At 39.8% G+C, this 23,689-nt stretch overlaps 1 protein-coding gene across 15 annotated transcripts in view; it reads right to left on the bottom strand.

Moving 5' to 3' along the window:
• The window catches only part of cacna1c (calcium channel, voltage-dependent, L type, alpha 1C subunit), a 185,502-nt gene that overhangs the window by 12,625 nt on the left and 149,188 nt on the right, over window positions 1-23,689 (bottom strand). For 4 of the 15 annotated variants that reach the window (XM_051392190.1, XM_051392194.1, XM_051392195.1 and 1 more), the window contains 18 exons: window positions 21,330-21,413; window positions 14,467-14,559; window positions 11,216-11,353; window positions 9,644-9,709; window positions 9,162-9,253; window positions 7,516-7,678; window positions 6,961-7,088; window positions 6,758-6,854; window positions 6,193-6,295; window positions 5,686-5,787; window positions 5,347-5,474; window positions 5,068-5,202; window positions 3,745-4,109; window positions 3,423-3,449; window positions 890-1,018; window positions 653-777; window positions 404-501; window positions 151-247 (listed from right to left, as the gene is read on the bottom strand). In XM_051392190.1, the coding sequence (XP_051248150.1) occupies window positions 151-247; window positions 404-501; window positions 653-777; window positions 890-1,018; window positions 3,423-3,449; window positions 3,745-4,109; window positions 5,068-5,202; window positions 5,347-5,474; window positions 5,686-5,787; window positions 6,193-6,295; window positions 6,758-6,854; window positions 6,961-7,088; window positions 7,516-7,678; window positions 9,162-9,253; window positions 9,644-9,709; window positions 11,216-11,353; window positions 14,467-14,559; window positions 21,330-21,413 (2,170 nt within the window). Of the gene's footprint in view, window positions 1-150; window positions 248-403; window positions 502-652; window positions 778-889; window positions 1,019-3,422; window positions 3,450-3,744; window positions 4,110-5,067; window positions 5,203-5,346; window positions 5,475-5,685; window positions 5,788-6,192; window positions 6,296-6,757; window positions 6,855-6,960; window positions 7,089-7,515; window positions 7,679-9,161; window positions 9,254-9,643; window positions 9,710-11,215; window positions 11,354-14,466; window positions 14,560-20,381; window positions 20,466-21,329; window positions 21,414-23,689 lie in introns of all 15 variants that reach the window. The other 11 variants (XM_051392191.1, XM_051392198.1, XM_051392199.1 and 8 more) reach the window with 7 other exon arrangements.

Genomic DNA, 23,689 nt, shown 5'->3' with positions numbered 1-23,689 from the left:
AATAATAAGAATGATGATGATATTTTCACTATTCTGTGGCCTGTTTTTTCCCTCATTAAATAAAGGTATGATTTTGCTTGCTGAGGAAATGTAATGCAATGTTTCGGCCAGTATTTGACAAACTTAATGTGTGCACAGGATGCAGTATACCTGTGGGACTGGCTGGAGGCGTGGAGCACAGCCGGCTGAACAGGGTAGGTGAGTGACTCCTTCTTAACAGAGGACTCAACCCTGCGACTGCAAGAGCCTGGAGGAGGAGAGAGCAGAGGGAGGGTGTTAGAAAGGAGCAGGAAGTGGGGAGGAAGGATTATGGCTGAAAATGTAACTTCACACACTGTATTTACAACCTGATCATGTGCAGGTGTAAGAGTATATTTGTGTTTATTCTGTGGGCAACTTCTACCTGATGATGTACAAGGTGTAGAGGTACAGCCGTCTTCTGGGAGACGTCTGGCCTTGACTGTCTTCTGAGACACTCGAGATGGAAGGATGATCTCCGCCCTGACACACACACACACACACACACACACACACACACACACACACACACACACACACACACACAGACAACAAATACATGCATGTAAAAATGAGTAAAACCTGGAAATAGGTGGCATTGTATTGACGTAAACACATGCACATGTCCACTCACCCAGAGAAGTGGGACAGAGGAAGACTCTCCTGGGAGACTGCCATCCTCCTCCTCTTCTGTCCTCTACCTCCTCTCCTTCCTCCATGGGAGTCAACTGCTTACATGTGTCATCATGATACACCAGCCTAATGAGTACACACATACACACAAAGAGTTAATCAAAGACAAACCCAAAAACTAATTAAATTTAGACATGAAAGCTAAATTGTTCAGTGTGTGAGTCTGTTTCAGCAGTACATGTCAGAGGAGAGCGAGTGGTCGTCCTCGTGGTACTCCCTGTCGTCGCCGTAGCTCTCATCATACGTCTCCTCCGTTGACCCCTCGCCTCTCCGGATGATTGGTAGACGGCTGTCACTTGAGTCCGAGCTACAAAGTAACAAACAATCACAAGACCCGAAACAAACAAAGAAAAAAAAAGAACATAAACACAGACCACGTACGGAAAAAAACAGGGAGACAAACAGGCAGACAGATGTAAACACAAACACAGAAAAAAAGAAGAAGCTGATTAGTAAAAAAACTCAGAGAGGAGCTTAAGAGGAGAGACTTAGTGAGGCTTAACGACTGCATGTAGGAAAGGGAAAGAGGAGGACTGAGAAGAAGAAAAAGCTTGAGGAAAAGCAGGTGGGAACTATTTTTGTTAAAGCAAAATGGTAAGAAGCATCAATGGCAACAACTGGAATATGACAAACTGATAGCACGACTGAGGTGCAGACATCTTTATAAAAACAAAGATTAGGAGAGACAAGATATTGGCTGACGTTATTAGCTGATGCATTTTAATGTAAGCCTGCTGGGAAATGAAACACTTTTTATGCTGTTCTTATCATTTAAGATGAAGACCAATAAAGTCCTAAATCAGATACTGCCTTAGCTACTCATCTTTTAAGAATTGGATACAATTTAGTTAGTCAGCAAAAAACACAGCAAAGTCTTTCACTCTGTCCTATTCCCTGTTCTTTTCAAATGCTGAAATCTTGGTTGTGTAGGTATTTATTTCCTGAGACACAGGCTTAATCCAAACTCTGCATATAATCTGTATTAAGCTATATGTTCTTTGTATTCCAAAGATGTCTTGTCACCCTATCTGTCCACATCCGTTTCATACTCCAGACTTAAGCTTGAAGGAGACATCCTGACATCTGAAGTTTAATCTCTTCTTCTTCATCAGATTGTTTGCTAAAAAGCTACAACATGTCAGCTGCCCAAAACCATCTGCTAATGGTTGTTTTATATTAAAACCAAGAGTCTTTACAAACTGCTTAGCTTGAAGTTAGCAGTACCAATTATTTTTAATGATGAACACTCACAAATACAATTAACTGCTCTTTGTTTTCTTCAGGCACTGGCACATAAACGTCTGCTAAGAACTGCTTGGTGAAGAAAAAACAAATCAAATTTCTAAATGTCAAGATGTCCCTTTAATCCACAGCTATTCAAGGGCTCCAAAGCAAACTCTGGGTTAGAACAGCTTTTGATTAAAACCTGACTAAGACTGTTCTGGATGAGTTTGATCAAGCTCATTTCACTTGGCAGCTGGGTGGAGGTTACCCTGTCGAAAAATCAATCAAATCCAAAGAGATAGTTCATCCGAAAGCTTATACTTTGCTTTGCCTGTAATGGAGCACTTAATCCTAGATCACTTACTGTCCTGACGCAGGGAAAGTGAATGAGTTAAACTCTCCTCTCTAATTAATTATAGCCCAGTTGTCTTTTTACCAAGGATCTTAATCTTCAGAGGATGCCAGTCCACACACACAGACTAACCAAAACAGGTTGGAAAACAAAAATAGAAGTCTAAAACCCTGCTAGTTAACGCCTGGAAGCTGCAATGTCTCTCCAGGAAGGCATAAATAACCAACATGTAAACAAATTTGCTGTTCTCATAGCCTTGCCTGTAATATCACACAAGTATGAAGTTTGTCCTGAAGGCAGGACTAATAGAGACCACAGGAGTCATTAAAATCAACCAATGGAGCATAGATGTGTTGAGAGAATTTAATAGCAATCTGCTTGTTAAAAGCTTATCTTGGGTCTAAAATGGAAAAAGTTAATCCTCTGGGGATGCAATTACACTAAGTAAAATGTGAGGGGGTCACAAAAATCATTAGGAATCATCCACTGGGGACGATGAATATCGAGAGCAAATTTCATAACAATCTAGCTAGTTGGACAGACCAACTGATAGACTGAGGGACAGACAGACCAACCTTAGACCCCTGCCTCTATAATGGCAAAAAGAAAAGAGCATCCATGACAACACAATATTAGTTAGCCGAGCACAGTCTGCTTTGTTTTAACTAAGTACTCCAAGATTGTACACTAAATGTACTGAGCTATTAAAATCACAACAGGAGATAAGTATGAGCTTTCAGATGTTTCCACACATTACAATTAACAGGTGATGGACAAAGAGCAGACATTGTGTCTAACCCAGACCTGCCATAAAATACAATAGAACAGAAGGAAACAGCAGCAATAAGAGCCTTTGATAGGTAAGGTTTGGCCACGTTGCACCAAACAGTCTATAATCTGCTATCAAAGCCATAGATATAGTAGCAGCATAGAGTCCTGGCTTTTGCTATAGCAACCAAAACATTATGTGCATAGCAACAACTCTCACTATAGCACTTTGACAGCGATGCCATTTTATAAAGCATTATGAAACCTTTTCGCACAAATTTAGGGGACTAACACAACACACACATATATATATATACACACACGCGCACGCACACACACTTTCTCTCTCTGTCCCCTGGCAACATACCGCATGAGGGTGTCATAAAAACACGTCCTGCTTGCCACCAGAAACAAAAGACAGGGAAAGAGAGGAGGAAGGAAAAAGAACATGAAGGAAATAAAAGAGCCATTTATGTCTGTACTGAAATGTCATGTTGTTTATTATATTAGATGGCCAGCTAAATATCTGTAATGATGGTCAGGAAATGAAAGAGAGAGACTAATAAGTCTTGCCTCAGTTCAACAGCATATAAAGTAGGAAAGGAAAAACATCACTTTGATACAAGAAAAACAAGAACAACAACGGTTGATATGACATAGATATAACCTGCTGTACAGGCTACACTCACCTCTTTGGAGGAAAGCACCACGCGGATCTTGGCAGCAGGATGGGAGTGAGCGGCTGTCCTGTGTGCCCGTCCACAGTGCTTATGGACGGGCTTGGGAATCGACTGATTCCCTGGGTCGTCACCCCAGCCATGCCAGTGTTGTTGGCATTGTTGATGTTGGCGTTGGAGCCTGATGAAGAGTAAGAGGAAGGGGTGAAAGTGGTAGAGTCCATGAGCTTCTCATGGGACGGGCTCTCGCCTTCGCAAGGGGAGCCCTTCTGGCTGATGTGCAAGGGACGCTGGGTAGTGAAGGACTGCGGGAAGGAACTGCGGCCATCGCTCTGGTTGTAGTAGTTGACGTGGTTGCTGAACAACCCACCAGTACGCTGTGGGGTGAGAGGAGAAAGAGAGAAAGATGAAGAGTGGAGGAAATTGAATTGAGATGATGGAAGAGACAGAAAAGGGAGAGGAGTAGAAAAGGAGACGGTAATAGTGGAAAAGGGCAGGGAGTTAGAGCAATGTTTATGTCACAGTATCGGTATAACTTACTACACTCAAACACTCTATTGCTACTGTAACATTCACTGCCATAAGCAACCAAACTTTACTCAGCAGAGATGGAAATGCAAGCTGCTTGTATTTGCAATGTATCTCCAAATCAGAAATGGACTTTTAACATGAAATCTCTGACATGGGAGCAGAATGATCATGAGAGTGAATAAATCAGACTCTAAATCTTGGTATAAAATCTCCATAATGGTCAATAATAGATAGGTGTCAAGAGAGTGGTTTGATTTTCTTAAAGTTAAGATGTTTTTCAGTCTATCTGTGTTACATATAGTAAGTGATGAAATACAGCAGTAAACAAAACAAAACATGAATGTGGCAATGGCATTTACAGTCGGGGCTGTAGCATAACTCACCCGTGAGCGAAGAACTGTGTGTGTGTCTGTGTGCGTGTGTATGTGTGTCAGTTTTGTCAGAGGCTAACAGTTACAGAGCTCAACTTTTAGATGAAAAATTGTTATGTTAGATTTGAAAGTTTTCGTTTTATGAAAAGATGTGACGTTCTTATTTTGTAAGTTGCAGCTAGTGGATGTGCTTCCAAAATGCATAGGACAAATTATTAAAATGTATTTCAGTAGTCTGCAGTGATTGGTAGCAAAGCTATGTAGTGGAGAATGAGGCTTTTTAAATGTCTTTTCGAACCTCTGAGCACATGCAAGCATGTCCATGTATGTGCATAGAGCAATAATGTGGCTTCAAGCTGGACGCTGATCATCTCTTTCTCTCTTTCTCTCTCGCTCTGGAGAGTGACTGAGGGTGTGTGTATCCGACCTTTACCCTGAAGATATCGTCCTCGGACGCAGCTGACACAGGCTCCTTCAAGCCTTTATCCAGCTCCTCCTCCACGGTCAGGTCTCCAGAGATGGCCCTCCGAATCTCTGGACCAATGTCATGCAATGTCCGCAGGCCAGCCTACACAGAGAGCAAACACCATGAAGTGTTGCGCATGTAACATTTATTTGATCATTTAAAATAATTTTATGTTATTTTGCTGTCAAAAACTGTTGTCTTCTGAATGTCTGCAACAAATATATACATATTTATGAACAACTGTACCTGCAGAGAGAGGGCAGTTTTGGGGGCCACCTTGGCCACCAGCCCTTGTTCTTTCCTCTTCTTAAACTTGCGGAAATATTCCTGGATGAGGAAGGTAGCGTAGAACTTCCCGACTGTTACCTCATCATCTGCAAGAAATATAAATATTATAATTACAATAGCTTAATGCTTAGAATAAGGCCTCTCTTTTATTCAGAAAAAAATGATGTTGCAGGTGATGCAGTTGATGAATGAAAATGTAATCGAGTAGTGTTATGACTATTGAAAGTGTTCATCTTTTCAATATTTGTGTTTATTATTTGAGACTGTGTTTGAAACTGTGTTAAAGAGTATACATACCACCAGCAGGGGGCACTACTTGATCCAAGAGCTTCATGCTGGTTCTCTTCCAGATCTTCTTCACTATTGCCCTTAGTTCCTCATTGGCCTGCTCCAGGTTACCTGCAAACACAAACAGTATACATACTGTAGATTCAAAGTAGTATTTTCACAGTTGCACACAATATTGCCACACAGCCTATCCAGTGTGAAAGCGTCAGCACAAGCGTATCTGTATTTGTATCTACGGGATAGTATATTGTTAGTGCATTTAATACTGGATTCAGGAGGACCATGGGTGTTGTTATATCGTGTTCATTTGGCATCTTCAAAGTGTGAATGTGTGTAGTTTCTCTGAGCAAATAAAGGTAAAAAAAAAGAAAGAACTGTACTGTACTGGGAAAGATGGTAATACATTTAATTTCCATCTTATACTCTAGATACAGTATGTATATATGCAGACATGCCCACTAAGTGTGTATCTTGTGCTTGTACAACTGCATTAGTGTTCATGTGTGTGTCTGTTACCTTCTGTCTTGATCCTGAGTGCGGTTCTGACCAGAGCAAACAGTGTGGCGTTAAACATCACCGTTCCATCGCTGTTCAGAGGCATGTTCATTGACACCAGACGCTGCGTGAGACAGAACATTTTGTTTGATCGGGCAACATATTTAAATATAATGATGCACAGGTAAATTTCATCGTCAGCTGCCAATAGATACTGGCAGATGCCAATTTGTTGAAAATTAGCTGACAGTAGTTGGCATTATGGTCACTATTAATTTTCCTCTAGAGAGATGTCAGTGTCTAAATATCAAAAATATTTTCTCTACATGTACAATCTGTTGTCAATGTGCCATTTGAGTCATTGTGGAAGGTGTTATGAGTTGTCAATATGTCATCACATTGATTTCACAAAGATACATTTGTATATATTTATCATGCCTGGCGAATAGAGTGGTTTTAATTCTGCCCCAAAATAGTAGCAGAATTAATTTGAAATCCTGATGAAATATTTTGTACATTTTCTACTCTGCAGCCTTTACAACATGTTTGGGAATTTGTGGGACCATGTGTGTGGGTGTGTGTTTACCTTGCAGGCCACCCTGTGTGGACAGAGCTTTCCAAAGCCTAGGGGAGGCTGGATTCTCCGCAGCAGAGTCACCACATCCAGGTGCTTTATCCTCCCCCTGGAAACAGGACAGACGTCACATTGTGGTGACTCTCTACAGAACCTCTGCAGATGACAGATTAATTATTTGGATGGCATATTTTGTTAATTATCTGTAAACTTACTTAGCTTCTGGGTCATATTCAGCCCAGATCCTCTTGAATTCATCAAGATGATGTGGCCCCAGGATCGACCAATCACGCGTCAAGTAGTCAAAGTTGTCCATAATGACAGCCACAAACAGGTTGATGATCTGGGGAGAGTCAGGAGTCAGTCAGAAACTAAACTAACAAAATATAGTTGATTATAGATTACCTGTTTTAAATCATAACCATAACATAAAGCAGCACATAAAAGGCACCTTTTAAAGGAATAATTTAACATTTTGGGAAATATGCTTATTTGACTGCTTGCTGATTGGTACCATCTGTACAGTAAAGAAAGAAATAGTGTAGCAAATAACTCAATTGATCGTTTTGATCCTCTCATCTAACTCTCAGCAAGAAGTTAATAGCGAATATGTGTATTTCCTAAAATGTCCAACTATTCCTTACTCACGTACAATGGAACCACTACTTACTCTGATGCACAATTAGTCTTAAGTATCAAGATCTCAAGAAGTGTGAGTTTATTCCACCTTTCTTAACTTTATAAAATAATCAATCTGTCACTGTACTCACCAGAAAGGCACAGAGCATGTAGAAGCTGACAAAGTAAATGATGGCAAACTGGCTGCCACAGTCCTCATTGGCCGAGTTGTTCTCATTGGTCGATCCTTTCTCACACGGCTTGTTGGGCGAGCATGCCAGCATGATCTCCTGCCATGCCTCACCTGTTGCACATCTGATAGACAGACATACATGCACACACCCACACAAATATGCACACACGGTGACACAGATGCATGCAAAGATTGTACAGACACATAAAAGAAATATAGAGAGACACACATACATGCATAAAGGTATGTATCCATGCACCAGCAAGGAGTCGTATTGAAGTATTAACATACACATACAGACACATGGATGTGTGCATGTATGCATACAGGCATACAATCATATAGCGACACACACGCACATAGATACAAAGACAGAGAGAGGCAGACACATACACACATAAACACAAACACACACATATGCACAAGTGTTAAGAGTGTGAACAACATAGAGAACCAAAAACTGCACCATATCATAAATATATCTTAATACACTAAATTTACAGAGCAACAGCAAAGAAATGTGATTTTATGTTTGCTTTTTCTGAGCTGTAGATTAAGACCTTGTCCAAACTACTGTCTTCCATTCTGAATACTTCAGTACTATTAAGCTTTCCAACTCTGCAGTTGCTGTATTGCCAGGTGATCATTGTTGGAGGGCTTTGCTAGATTTAAATTATACAGCAGTATGAAGTATCCAAGTAGGCTGCTGCTCTGAATGGAAGCCCATTGCTATGATATATTCCATGAAGGAGTCAATACATAGAAAAGGAATGAATAGAAAAGATGCTTTTTATGGTTTAATGACAAGGCAAAAACCATACCATAGTTTATTCTATACAATCTTTTCTTTCAGTTTCTATGGTTTTCGTCTCCTGCATGGAATCTTACCATTATCGCAACCACACGGGACAGAGAGGATTCTGAGACCGGATCCAGGCTGTTTAAATGTATTATCAGTACAGACCTCTGACAACTGAAGGGTCTTCCTCAGTGGACCACAATATTTTGCATAAATCAGAATACATTTTACAACAATTATCAGCAAACCAGTGAGCATACAGCTGTACAGATTGGAGAGTTTGGATGCTCATAACACTGTTATGTAACTGGTGATTCTATGTCAGATACTTGGTGATATTATGGGGCTCACTGCTACATATTTACAACTAGAACTTTTTAACTCTTGGCAGTAAAATGGCTTCAAAGTACAAACTGAAAAAACTTTTTCCCACATTGGCTCTTATGCAGAGTCAAGTCACAGAGTCAGCTGAATTTACAGCTTGACATTTAAAGATATCCTGGCATTTAATTAACCCGATGCTGTCATAAAATGTCAGTGGTAACCTCTAATGTAAAATAAATAGTAAATGGACGATAGAAAATATAGGAGATCAAAAAGGAAAAAGAAAAGTTATTGTTGTTGAAGTGACAATTAAGAAATTGATTATGCAGGAAGGACAGGAAGAGCAGAATGATATTGTAGAAAGAGCAGAAGATGTTGACTTTGAATCCATGAACAAAGGGCACATATTAAGAGAAATGGAAAGGAGGAAAAGAAATAGGAAGAATACAAAGAATGAAGAAGAGAAGTGGCATCTTCTTTACCTGAAGAGCAGCAGAACTGCCTGAGGGAACGTCTGGAAATTGTTGTTCCTGTTGATCTGCGTGTGGTCCCGCAGCGCTATTTTACCAAACATCTGCACGGAGGGAAGGAAGTAGTCACAGCACACAGGATATGACGTCAGCATTGACAGGAGGAAGGGATTTCTCTCTGGGGCAATCAAAATTAGAGGCCGGCTGTCCCCAGAAAATCAAATCAAAAGTGTCTCCCTCTCATCATTAGTGATACAAACAACTTATAGGAGAGACAGAAGGACACACAGAGAGAGGAAGAGGAGAGACAAAAACTGGCAACAGCTAGAGGAGGAAGAAAAGTGGAAGAGAGAAGGACGACATGACCGAACAGGAACTCTGGATGACAAGACTCCAGGAGGACAGACACAGGACGGAGGCCAGCTAGAGGAGAGGATGAGAGAGAAGAAAACACGACAAAGGAAGGGAAACAAGGGGCTATGACGACAGCTTACCTGCATGCCGATGACAGCGTATATGAAGAATAGCATCACTATAAGCAGAGCTACGTAGGGCAGTGCCTAAAGAGGAGAGAGACATATCAGTGACAAGTAGTTGACAGTATTATCCTGCACCAAGGCTGGAGTCCATTCACTTTCATTCAAACTTCACACATCCAATTAGTCTAGAACTTATTTGGGGGAATTATTGTTAAAAATGGGTGATTGACCTCACACAGGTATTTTTTTGTTTTTTCAATTTAGCAGGGGAAATATTAAAAAAGTTATCTTTTCTTTATGAAGTAAAAGTGAACTGATCTGCAGCCCCGTGTGGCACAACACCAAAAACAAACCAAGACAAATCATCTGACTTAGGAGTGAAAAACCTCAGTAAATTCATAAACTGTTCTCTGAGTTTAGCCAGGAGGCCAGTCCCCAATGTATTGTGCAAGAACCAAACATGGCCAGAAAAGATATGTCTTCTGTATCTGCACACCTGGGAAACTGTGTGGAACTGAGCTCCTGGCTAACATTACCCCTGTGCCTGGGAGAGCAGGGCCAAATCATGATGAAGTAAAAGTTTGATTATGTTTCAATATGTAATCCACTGAAAAATGAAATAAGGATAAAGGGTACAGTAAGCTTTTGTGTTACAGTACAGTGATATATTCATGACCACGGCTGATTTAAAATGTAACACCACAAGTCTATTTTTTGCTGTATCACCAATGTATTTTCAATGAATTTCAGTGACTGTACTGTTCATGAAGTGGCCCATCTGACATAACACAAGAGAGAAAACAGATTATTTTCTTTTCCCTATAACTCTCTATCAAATGATTTAATTTCTTGGTGGAGTGCTTCTTTAAACTTATCTACTGCTTAACCCGCCTACAGGGAATGGTGAGCTTTCAGGGGTTAGTAGTAGGGTGTTGGAGGGAAAAGGGAAGTAGAAGAAGTGGAGGAAGAAGAGGAGATATGAGTAGGGAAGAGGAGAGAAAAGATTGCTGGTTAAGGTTCTTGAGTTCCTGCCTGTTTCCCAGCTTTGTGTCCCTACATCCCTCCCTGCCTCTGCAGCAAGACTCCCAAACCTTCTCTCCATTACCTCATACCATCCCTCTTTCTTTTCCTCCGTCCCCATCTAAACTGTCCGACGTCCCACCCGTCTGACTTCTTGCAAAAATAGGAGGTAGAGACAAGGAGGGAGGAGGCAAGGAAAGGAAAGGTGGCTTGTGAGACTCCACCAGGGTCGATTTACACAAGAACAAGGATATTTTTAGCCCCATGTGACTCAGATCTGAAATTACTAAATGGTTTGCAAAGTATTAATAACATTAAACTGGTCTATTCTGGATTAATTAAAGTAAATTAAAGTATGACATTCTAATACCTACATATGGTAAATAAACTTGGGAATTACTATGCCAAGTTTGAACTGCAAAATCTGTAATAGACTGTAGTTAAAATAGCACTATGGCCTCCAAAAAAAAGCTCTAATCTGCGTTACATTAGGGTTAAAGCTTTCCTTTCTATCTTGTGTAAACCCAACCCCCTGCTCTAGCATGTTGTGTCCGGTTCTCCCCTCACTTGGAAGGATTTGATGAAGGTCCACAGCAGGGTCCGAATCCCTTCCCCGCGAGACAGCAGCTTCACCAGCCTCATCACGCGGAACAGCCGGAAGAAGGTGATGGAGATCCTGGCGTTCTCTTCAGAGTTCTGCAGTCCCTTTTGGTGGGGTTTGGTGTTTTTTTAGAAAAAACACAGGACGCATGGGGACACATGCAGATAGGTAAGGGAGGGAAACACGCACACACACATACACACACACACACACACACACACACACACACACACACACACACACACACACACACACACACAGGTAAAGATGATCATACGAACATACACACATGCAAATGCACACACAGACAAATGCAGAAATGCAGACATACAAGTAACATTTGTATGCATATTCCCACCCACACATATATGTGGATGTAAATATGTATAGAACACACGCGCACACACACACACACACACACACACACACACACACACACACACACACACACACACACACACACACACACACACACACACACACACGCACACACACACATACACACTGAGTTAATAAATGGAAATCTGCGTCCTAGAAAATCCCATCAAAATCAACTGACAAAAGAGATCTGGGAGAGAATCGGGCAATCATGCTTATTTTTCTGGCTTCATGGAAAAATCACTTGGCAACAAAGAGATTAAACTATCCATCATATCCCTAAATTAATCAGCTCCAACCTCTATATAACAGGAAAGTCCAACTGTACAATTAGACAACTCAAAGTTACTTGCAGTTAACTCTAAGAGGCCTTACTGAACCATCAAAACTAAAAATGGCTCCCTTAGTCTTTATTGATACTACTGTTTCTTAAATCACAGCACTGTGTTGTTCTATCTCACATCTATGCTGTCATGATCAAGGTGAAGAACACACACTTGGGTTTCTATAACCTATTACAGATAAATCCAGCCTTGCAATGACACTTGACGAACAAGAATTAAAATACTCCAGGAGACCTTGAAGTAAATCATCTTACTAAGCTGAAAGACTTGGATATCCTGCACTGGTATGGACTAAAATTCTAATAGCTAGAGACCAGGTCAGAGACATCTGTATTGATGCAGCTAAGCTCTTTCATAAATCACTGATAACAATTCACAACAGATACAGTACGAAAATCCTAGCCTGCAGGCGGATTCCTGTTTCAATAAATCATTCAATAAGGCAGTCTAATTGTTTGTCTGTCACAACTGGCCACCGAGAGAAACAATCCAATGATGACATTCAGGTGGATAAAGATATTACTACCCAGTGCAGCCACTGCCAGGTAAAATATTTTCATCAAATAGATCATCTGCACTTCTTGTTTATTAGGATCTTCTAGAAACAAGTGTTTTATTTGCAGAGCGTCTTGCAATGAACATGCAATACTTTGCCTCTCGAGGCATTTAAGATTTCCTTATTTGGTATACTTTCATTCAAAATACACCTTAGTAAGGCTTTGAAGTACAAGCTTGAAATACACTGTAGCTTTCAAACTGTCTATTGTCCCAGTACTCATCCACAGGAAATAACTCCATGATGAAATATTCAGCCATCTCGCTGAGTGCTATTCTAATACAGATTTACTTATTTATGCTGCTGCTCGTTCTCAGGGACAAAAAGACAGAAAAACAATGGCAACATCAGGATTTGTGTAAAGCATGATGCAGTTAACACAGTAACTAAGGATCCAGTATATTAATCACAATTATACCACAAGCAGCTGATGAATCAGGTCAAACCAAATACAAGCAAAACTGCCATACAAAGATACCAATACCAAATAATCAGCAATGATGAACATCAGTAACAAGTATGCAAAAATGACAAGAAAACATCTAACATACTAACATCTAACTACACTCTTCCAAATAAATGCACCAGTATGCATAGAAAACACTTGACCACATAACAACCACAGCAGTGCCACACTATATCTGTCTTCACTTTAATAATCAAATGTGACCCTAAAAACAAGATCATCCTGTCTGACCTCTAAATCTGTTTCATGCCATTTGTGTTTTTCCAAGAGGCCATCAATTCTTTATGCTAATCCCACAGAGAAAACACAGTGTGCTCCTAAAATGAACTTGCCATTCTCCACATTTCTTACTGTAGTTTGGGATAACAGATGTCAAATGTTACTTTTCAACATAAAACATGCTGGAATTATGTTATCTTGTTTCTAAAATTTTCTATAGCAAATCTATTATTCTATAACTCTGGGATAACAGTTTGGGTACTTCCTATGGGTAAATGTTACTTTTGCTGCAGTGTTGACAAGTAACCCAAGACATGTGTTGTCCCAAACTCCAGTTACAGATATGTTGAAAATGACCGTTCTGAGGAGTGTAAGTCAAAATTCTGTACTGCATGTAATACCACAACTGGACCACAGTGGGGACCATTGCACCATTGAGAGAGGGGGGCAGTGAGCGGGAGAAGTACAGTGACACTAAGTGTAACAGAGAGAGAGAGAGAGAGAGGGAGAGAGTCTATATATGAAGAATAGTTTTAATTATTTAGAAACATCCAGACAAATAGACTGATTCACAGATAGATAGACTGATAGACAGATAGACAGACAGACAGACAGACAGACAGACAGACAGACAGACAGATAGATAGATAGATAGATAGATAGATAGATAGATAGATAGACAGACAGACAGACAGACAGACAGACAGATAGATAGATAGATAGATAGATAGATAGATAGATAGATAGATAGATAGATAGATAGATAGATAGATAGACAGATGGCAGGCCAGTGTAGAAGAATGATAGAAAGAGAAACAGCGTGACAGCGTGACCATGATGGCTTGCACCGATGACAAAGCACTAAAAGATACCACACCCATAAGGGAAGAGGGAGCAAGTTGCAAGCCATGGGGGAGGTGGGGGCAACGGGCGCCATGGCAACAACAATAGCCACACAAGGAAAGTCACAACACTCCAGTTACACTTGGCCTGCACAATACAGTGTCCTTCATCATACACACACATATATATAAAACAGGTAAAAGTACAAACGACAGGTACATAAATATAAATCTGGACATGCTGCAGAAGATGACAGCAGGAGCGACAGAGAAGAGTTGACAGGACCAATGAAAAGCCAAAAGTTTTGGACCATACCATGGATGGCGTAGCAGAAGGAGGGATGGAAGGATGGAAGGATGGAGGGATGGTGGAGGAGGTAGGGAGGCGGACGAGATTACCGTCGGAGCGTACCATTGGCCTTACCGCAGGGGGGTGAGAGGAGGAAGAGGAGGAGGAGGAGGAGGACGAAGAGGAGGAGGACGAGGACGAGGAGGAGTCAGCTGGCTTTAAGGAAAGGCAACAAAGATCAGCACCAGAGCAGCGCCTTGGGGTGTGTGTGTGTGTGTGTGTGTGTGTGTGTGTGTGTGTCACTCTGCGTGTGTGTGTTTTAGGGTTGTTTACGTGAGAATTTTGCACCAGCCCAGACAAAAAATAACTCACAAACCACCATGCTAGTAAGGGTTCAGTCTCTGATGAACCCTTAGGTGGTGGAAATAATTTCATCTGGGCCAGGAGGGAGAATTCTGTAAAATATTACTGCATATAGAGACTGGCCCCATCCTCCGTGAGGGCCACATCAGGCTGAATCACTTACGACTTGGAAACATATAGGACGTGTAAGATATTGGGCAATTGCTGTTCAACGCCTTGAAGGTCAAAATAATGAATAATGGTCTTGGGCAGCTGCATGTGTACGTGTCTATGTGCAGCATAGACTGTGTCAAGTGAGGACATGGGTTTGTGTGTATGATGGGGGATAGAGGGGCGCCTCTGTGGCTATCTGTTTTTCTTTCTGCCAGCTGAAGCTACAGTACAGTAACAGTGGTTGAAGCTTTGGCTTAACTCAGGCTACGTTTACCAAACACATCTTGGCATTAAAGAACAATGCCTCCTTTGAATATGTGCTATTCAAGCCGTTCTTTGAGCTGAGAATAGTAAAGATCCAAGTGAAATTAACATGGTTTGGACCTTGTGAAATAAATACATCAAGTACCTTTGTTTATATATGTTGTTTGTGGTCCAACCAGACCACAACTTTAATCTACTTTCGGGTCAAAGAGGCATCAGAATACCACAATAAAAAAGTCAGAAAGTTAAGATCATCTCAATTAGTTTCACTGAAGATGATTTAGATGCTTTTGGAAATTGGAGCCCACAAGTAATTTACATAACACTGAGAGGCACAAAGATAACATACTTTAGGGAGACACCCACTGGGTGTCCCTGGTACTGCAACATTTTACACCGCTAGGAGTGATAGATTAACTAGTAGTTAAATCTATGACTCAGGAGGTTCACTCTGCTTTGGTATTGGCCCTGTTATAATACCATACCACAAAATAATGCTTCATTATTCCCAATCTTTCCTGGAATAAAGAAAGGCTTGCAAGTAACATAAACTTTGAAGGAAGAAAGAGAGAAAGAAAGTAGGAAAGAAGCAACAAAAGCTAGAGAAAGGAGAAAGCTAGGAGCAAAAGAAGGAAAGCAAACAAGGAGGACAGAAGGTGAGAATATAGCAAGAAAAGAGGGAAGGAATGAAGCATTTAAAGGAATTCTAACGGAGCCATACACAAAACTTTATGATCACGCACAATAAGGATGTACAGAGTGATAGGTTACTATGTTTTATCAAGTACAATGGATACTTATAAACTTGTATTAAAACGAATGTTCTCTAACACTTTTCTAACTGGCTTGCAACAAGGACACTAATCATTTGTTGATGTGAACATTTTAGGAAGAGAGTGTGTGAGTGCGTGAAGAGAGGATATGTGTGTGTGTGTGTGTGTGTTTGTGTGTGTGCGCATGTTTGATGAGAACAGCTGCGGCATTATAGTGTGAAGGGAGGGGAAGTTGGAAGGAAGGACAACTGTAGAAAGGAAGGAAGGAAGGAAGGAAGGAAGGAAAGGAGGGAGGGAAGAGTGATGGATAAAGGGAATACAAAGGATGAATTGGAAAGATGGGCAGGAAGGAAGGAAGGAAGGAAGGAAGGAAGAAAGGAAGGACGCAGGGAGGGAAGATGGCACTGATTCACACTCAGTGTAGTAAGTAAAAACTGAAATATGAGAGAATTTGTGTCTGTCTGTGTGTATATGTGTGTGTGAATTACACAAAGGGCCATTAGGGTCAATTTAAGTGTAATTTAATGCTGAATTTGCTTCAATTTCTATGTGAAATCAAAGATGTGAACCAGAATTGGATTAAACTCAAATGATTCCTCATTATTATATTTCTCATTATGAAGTTAAACTGAACAAATTACAGAGACTACAGTGGACTTGTGGCCCTGGAGGATGCGTGCATTTTGCGTGAGATTTTAACCATAAAATTCAGTAGAAAAACAAAACAGTCCATTTGTGAATAAATATACGGAAGTCCTTTCAGGCAGAACTACAGTGCAGATGTGAGTTACTGCAGTTGCAGCTCATTGGATTTATGAGCTCATTTAAAATGAACTTGAGCTGCTTTCTCACATTGCACATCATGTTTTCGAGCAAAAATTTCATCAGTTCAGTCAGTTCAATAGGTAACATGGGTTTCTTGAGAACATCCTTACCCTAGCTTTGAGCTTTATGCAGCGTTTTATTTATTTTCTTTGATTCATATTTTGATGGCTTGTAATACTGCAGCATAAAGTGCATTCCCATTTAATGTTTAATGTGCAGGGATTAAAAACTCAGAACAAACTAATATTACAATAATTTAAAATATAGCAAATATTTAGATTGGTTGACCTCTTAGGGTATATGAAAAGCATGAGAGATCCATGTTACCCAGCTTGCATTTCAGGTGAGCAAGCAGCACCGCAAACCAACGAGAAAGAAGACAGAGAAAGAGAGAGAGAGAGATAAACGTCCATAAAAGAAGAGTTAAGTGAACCGAAAAAAGCTCAGAAAGAGGAGGAGAGAGATGGAGAGGAGAAGAGGAGGCATTCCGAATAGAAAGAACGAAAAAGAGAAATAGATGCAGTCCATACTGGCATCGTCTGCAAGACACCGCTCAGAGCAAACCACTACCAATCTGTTCACACTACTTCTACTCAAACCAAAACCAAAAATGTAAAAGAAACCATGTAAGATTTAAGAAGCACCCGCAGGTTGCTGGAAAGAATTAGAGACCCTGGATTTAAAAAGTATTCTGATTCGGAGACCACAAAAAATGCAGCTAATCTAAGTCAACAGGCACCCAGCAAAGCATCGAAGTGGGTGCACTCAAACGGGCTTCTCTGGCCATTTAATATTTACTAAAGGCAAAGTGATAACATTTTAAAAGCTGGCCTGTTACTGCACTTCACTCTGTACTTAGAAATGCAATGGAAGAGAGGCAGTTATTGGCAAGCTGCTACTATTAGTTTTTTAATTGCATTGCTCAGTACGTTAAAAAGCATTCACTTATGCTTTAGTGCCTGATGAAATGCAGTAGCAGGCTAAAATCTAAAATGTCAAAAACAGTCAAAAGTTCTCACAGGTTTGAATTGCGGAGGGTTTCTTAAAAAAGACAAATAGAAAAGGTAGCTTGGGCATCTCATCACCCAAATCATTAAAAAAAATACCAGAGAAGAAGAACAAAAGAGGAAAAAAAAAAAAAGACTTGGGGCATGCCTTTAGGTTAGCGGTGAGAGAGGAAAATAATGAATCATTCAGAAAGAACTGCAAACCAATCAACCAAATCAATCAAACCAAATCAAAGACAGGTTCCAAACCAAAAAGTTAAGTGCAACATCAGTGACTTGTATAGATGACAAAGATGTATATCTCTGGCCCAACAAACCTCAGTATTAAGGTGGCTAATCGATCAGTGGTCAAATATTGGCAGTTCCCAACAGACATGTCATTGTCCAAATTGATTTTTATTTTGCTCTGTCAGGCTTTATGAAGTTTCTCTTTATGTATTTACATACTCCTATCTCTCTATGTACACGCGTATACTTTGTTATAACATCAGATAAATTCATTGTCTGCCAGGAAATATAGATGTATGATACTTCTGTGATTCCCTGACATCAATTCATAATTTCTGTAATAACTAGACAGAATAACTGAATAAAAAGTACAGTTTGGAAATTACCCAGTGTTGTTTATAAGTGGCTTTGTCAGCCTCTCATGGGGACAAATGGATTCCCTTTCTAAAGGCAGGAAAACAACTGCCAAGCTCATACACCCCTGGGATACACTAACCTTATTTGTATGCCTGACCAGTGCTGTCTGAGGAGAAACACACTGCATTCCACCATAGGGGAACACACTGGTGTACCCGTGTGCATATCTTTTCTCTGCTTCACGTCCTCAAACCAGCCATCTGGTTGAGGGTTAGAGGATTTCAGTCAAACCTACACTTAATATGGATCCTTGTGTGTAATATATCTGTGATTAATGTGACATAATCAAAAACTCTTCAAGCTAAATACATAAATGTCTCAGTCTAACCTATGGATGTGGGTAAAGATACAGCATAAATTGTGAACGAAAAATAAACAAATTAAGAATTAGTTTTGGGAAACCTTCTTCATGAGAGTTAGATAAGAAGCTTGATACAACTCTTATGTCTATACGATAAATATCAAACTGAAACCAACAGTTTGTAAGCTGTGCCTTGAGCTACAGTCAGTCCCCTGAGGCATTTTAACTGGATGTTTGCCACTGGAGATGAAAAGTTTTGCAGACTTGAGCTGAAGCATTGAATGAAATTAAGTGATAGACTTTCCAACAAAAAGCTCCTTCACAGCATAAATAATGTTTTTGTTAAGTGACATTCAGCTTGTTGGCCAGTCTGATCATGGTACAAAATGATTTTATTTTCTGGAAAATTAGCACAAACTGTGAAACTTATCCTCTTCTAAGGCTAAATGAACTGGAGTTCTGTCATGCCACACTTTGCAGTTTGCATGGTTCTCAGACTATTCTTCTGCCAAAGAGTGCTTTGAATATCACATGAATAAAACACCAATTATCCCTGAAGTGTAAATACGATAGACACTCAACATTTGACTTGTGTTTGGGATATTCATTCTTATTCAGCCCCACTGTTGACCATAGGGCCTCCACGTCGATAATAAATGAATTCATACATACATTTACATAAATTTCACGGGTCCTGAGTAAATCCATTTATGGATCAAATTGTTCTCTATGTCTGCACATTGCTATTGTTGGACAAAAAAATGCAACTGCAACTTGTATTTTTCTCATTTGAATGTAAAGTTTCCCTGATGATTTATGAATTGAGAGAGTTTCATGACCCTTGGGTCAAAAAAAACGATGTTCGAAAATGAGAATCTGCATTCCTTCCTTCTTTCCAGAAAATCTTTCTTTTTCAGAAATATAGATATTTTCTGAAAGCATTATATAAAGTACCAGGCCTGGATATACCACCTTTATATGTGTCATGCTATACAGTGTCCATCATGCCAGGGGAATGGACACTATCCCCTGTGGCAATGATAAAAGATCAAATAAACCAATGTGAACTCAAACCAAGTGCTGAGACAATGCAATAGGTTCTATTGGCAAATGCAATAGTTTTTGATGCTATTGATGTTCAGCAGACCAAGGCATGAATACCTATCCGGAGCAGTTTCAAATATCAGGAAATATATACAAAATAAGAATTAAACTAAGAAAATAAAGTTTTATTTGCAGCCTTCTTATACTGCTGAAGATAAATGTGCAGGCATGGGGAGGGGGAACATCGAGAACTGTTGTGCAGCCTCCATTAAATTACATTTCAACAAAAAAAAAAAAGTAATAAAGTAAGTAATGATCATTTTTAGCCCCCAGAAGCCAACATATTCAATATAAGTCAAACTGATAATGGCCAAATTATTATTTAGATGTCAAAGTTCTCCAAGCACAACTTTAAATTTAGTGTTTCATATGTTTTAAATTATACGCACCCTTCAGAGGGCACTGTGCTCTGTTTTGATTGCTCTACATCTGGCTGTTTGCACTGCCAGACTTCAGCCGTCTCTTAAGTTCAGATGTGGTGAGGCTGAAGTTTCCTAATCATTTGAAAGCATGCGAGATGGGTATCGGCACTCGGTCTGTTTGTGTGTGTGGGAATGGCAGAGCAGGCAGGCAGGAAGGGAGGGAGGGAGTTGGACTACTTACGTTAACCTCAGTGATCGCTATGTCAACAATGCTACCCACAACTATCAAGGCATCAAATGTGTTCCATGCATCAACAAAATAATGCTGCGTAGGGGTGGAAAGAACAGAAAAACAACAGAAGAAAAGGACAGAACATAAGACATTTAAAAAAATGGAAAGAACGGAAATCAAAGGAGAGAGGAGAAAAATAAGATAAAAACATTATATACATGAGCACTGAAGATTTTAGTAGGAGAGAGGGAAAGAATCAACAAAATTAAACGGCAAAAAAAGAAAAGAAGGGGCAGTCTGAAAGAGATGGACAGCAGAGGAAGAGCAGCGGCGATCGGTCATGCTTGTCCATGAGAGGAAAATGTCAACAACAACAACAACAACAGTAAAGAACAAATTGCAACAAAATCACAACAAAAAAAACGCCCCTGTTGCTGTAGTTAAAAAATGAAAAGGTGTGTCTGCTTGTGATTGGTCAGTGAGTTAGTTCAGTTAGTGAGGGAATCAAACCTGAGGACATGTCACAGTCTGACAAAAAGTGGAAAAAAAAATCAAGAACCCGACAACATCTGAGATACTGTGAGGAATAAGGAAGGAGGACGCGAGACAGAAACCCTTTGTGTTCAAAGCTAAAACCCTGCCTCTGTCCCCACTACTTTTTATGACGCCCAGGAAGAAGCTTGTTCTTGCTCAGGAACCCTTGTGGTTGGAGGGTCCCCTGAGTGGCAGAGGCCATCTTGGAGTTAAGGATGGAGGGAGAGAAGAAGGAGGAGAAAGAAGAGAAAGAAGAAGGCAGAGGAAGAAGGAAGAGAGATGAAGAGAAAAGACAGCACAACACAGAATAGCCACAAAGGAAAGGAGAGAGGCAGGAAATGAAAGATTGAGAAGAAGCAAGAGGGCACAAGACAGAGAGAAAGAGAGAGCAGCAAGGAGAGTGAGAGTGGGCATCGTACTTACGTTGATCTCACTGAGAATGACGTCTATTATGCTGCCAATTACGATGAGGAAATCAAACACATTCCAGGGATCACTAAAGTACCCCTACACAGGATGAGGTGAGCAAGAGGAGGAGGAGGAGGAGGAGGAGGAGGGTAAGAAAGGTACGTTAGAAGGAAAACAACATCTGCTGCTACTTCGCAGCCCTATTAAGGTGGTATGAGGTTGTACAGTACACTCAGGAAATAGAAAAATCAGCTGATGACCCAACACATGAACAAATTTAATTCTAATTCTAATGATCATAATCAACTTGTTTCCTTTATCTGTATCTAGTATCTGTTCATCACGTGCAGCTGAATTTCCTGCTCTGCTAAGGATGGCGTGTTAGATAGCAGTTACTAAAGTCTACCATTTGCATCTTGGGGCGATTCAACAATGCTGTGGCAGTGATTATACTGAAAGCCCACTTTGTTTGCTTAACTTATTGTGGGTAATTTATCATCAGCAGCGGTACAAAGTGAGTATTTATATATAAAAAAAACATCCACATAGCTTCAGGCCAAAACAGTATTATCTAGGCTGGTAAAATAAAAATATGTTAAAAGGAGAGAGCTGTATTTTAAAACAGCTTTAGTGTACTTTAACTAAGACCGCCAAGATGTGAATGGCCACATGGACCTCTCAGAAGACATTTCCATATACTGAAAATGAATGACATTTGATTCTGACAGATTCTGGCTGATTGTGTTTCCACTGTACACTAGCAATTATTCATTCATTAGAGGAAATTTGTTTGTTACTGTATATGATTGGAAGTTAGAGCAGGGAAATGAGAAGGATCACTGTTTGGATAATGAGATGTGAGGCCTCAACCTTTCAGTTTTTTGGAAGTCATATTTTACACTGTAGTAAACCTACAAAATAACTGTTTAACTAAATAAGTATGCATAAACAAATCCCACCCAATGGACTGCATAAAACTGACAAATTGTCAGTTACAGAGGGATGCTGAGAGAAGATCAATCTTACTAATCTATTTTAAGCTTCATCATTTGTCATCAGCAGCTGAGGTATCGTCATAAAAAGCAAAAACTCCTCGTGCCATAATTCACCTGCACCCGCTGACAGTCTTTTTGTAAGAATATTAATGTAAAACCGGAGTTAAACATTAGTAAAACAGCGCTCAGCATTAGTATCCAAATGCTGATGTATGGAGTGATTCAATTTATTTGACGAACTAATGTAGACACACCTCAGTTTTAAAACAGTAAGTTCAGCAATGTGCTCAGATGTTCAGAAAAAAACAGAACAAAAACACAACCAGTAAAATCATAAGTAACTGAAGAAGGCGGAGACAGTGAAACCTGTTCAAAAGTTAAAAGGCATTAGCATACATCTTTTCAACAGAGCAAATGTTACTGGAGCTTATTCCACGTGTGTTGACGACTGTTAACACCTGAGAAGTAAAAGTGTTAGTGAGCTGGTCCTCTGTGTGTGTCAGCTGTTTAAAGAAAGAGTTTATTGAAGCAAAACCAATGAAAACAAGGCACATCCTAAAGTTGCGACTCACACACAATATTTTTATAATAATTATTCCATATTATTTATATATAGCATTGTTCAATATGGCTTGGGAATGTGTTGTCATGCTGCACTTATTCTAACTTATTATAGATCCAGAGTTCATGAAAGAAGGAAAACAGATATCAGTTTGTATATTTTCTTAAGATTCACAACTCTTTTGGAGAAACCCTCATAAAAACAAATCTGGCAATTTAAATTAGCCTGTCTTCAGGTGAACATAATATAACATTACATACATAATGCAGCACAGCATGAAGTCAATTCCCAAGCCTTAAAAGTTGTCCTGCACAGTTAGGGGGTGAATTCCAACTGGGGCTGTCTGTGCTTGAAAATACTACAAAGCATGTCTTATGTTACTCAGACTAATTGGTCCAAGTAGATAATTATTTTCAAAAGGTATTACAAGATAACCATCTGTCATCCATCTTAATAAAAGGACATATTTTGTAGGACATGATTTGTATTTTAGAGCTAATTGGAAAAAAACAAAATGAAGTTTTAATTATTAATTAGAAGACCCTGGCTCCCAAATACTGATATATTTGTGGATGACATTCATTAATTCTAACAACTACCTTCCAGCAATTAACTTCACATATAAAATAAAGAAAGTAAAAGTAAAATTAATTCCTCCACACACTAAAAATAATGGTATTTTTTAAATCTGGGGTATTTTGAATTTAGTCATGATGGTTATAATGAGCCTTATGTGTAAAAGTGACACTGGTACTGTTGCAAGTTATCCTGGATAGAATGCTAAAATACCTGGGAAACTTTTTTTTCTTATACTAATC

This window comes from Dicentrarchus labrax, unplaced genomic scaffold, assembly GCF_905237075.1.
Source record: "Dicentrarchus labrax unplaced genomic scaffold, dlabrax2021, whole genome shotgun sequence".
Lineage (NCBI taxonomy): Eukaryota > Metazoa > Chordata > Actinopteri > Moronidae > Dicentrarchus > Dicentrarchus labrax.
Note: the sequence above shows the minus strand (reverse complement) of the source record. Positions and strands in the feature narration are given on the sequence as shown.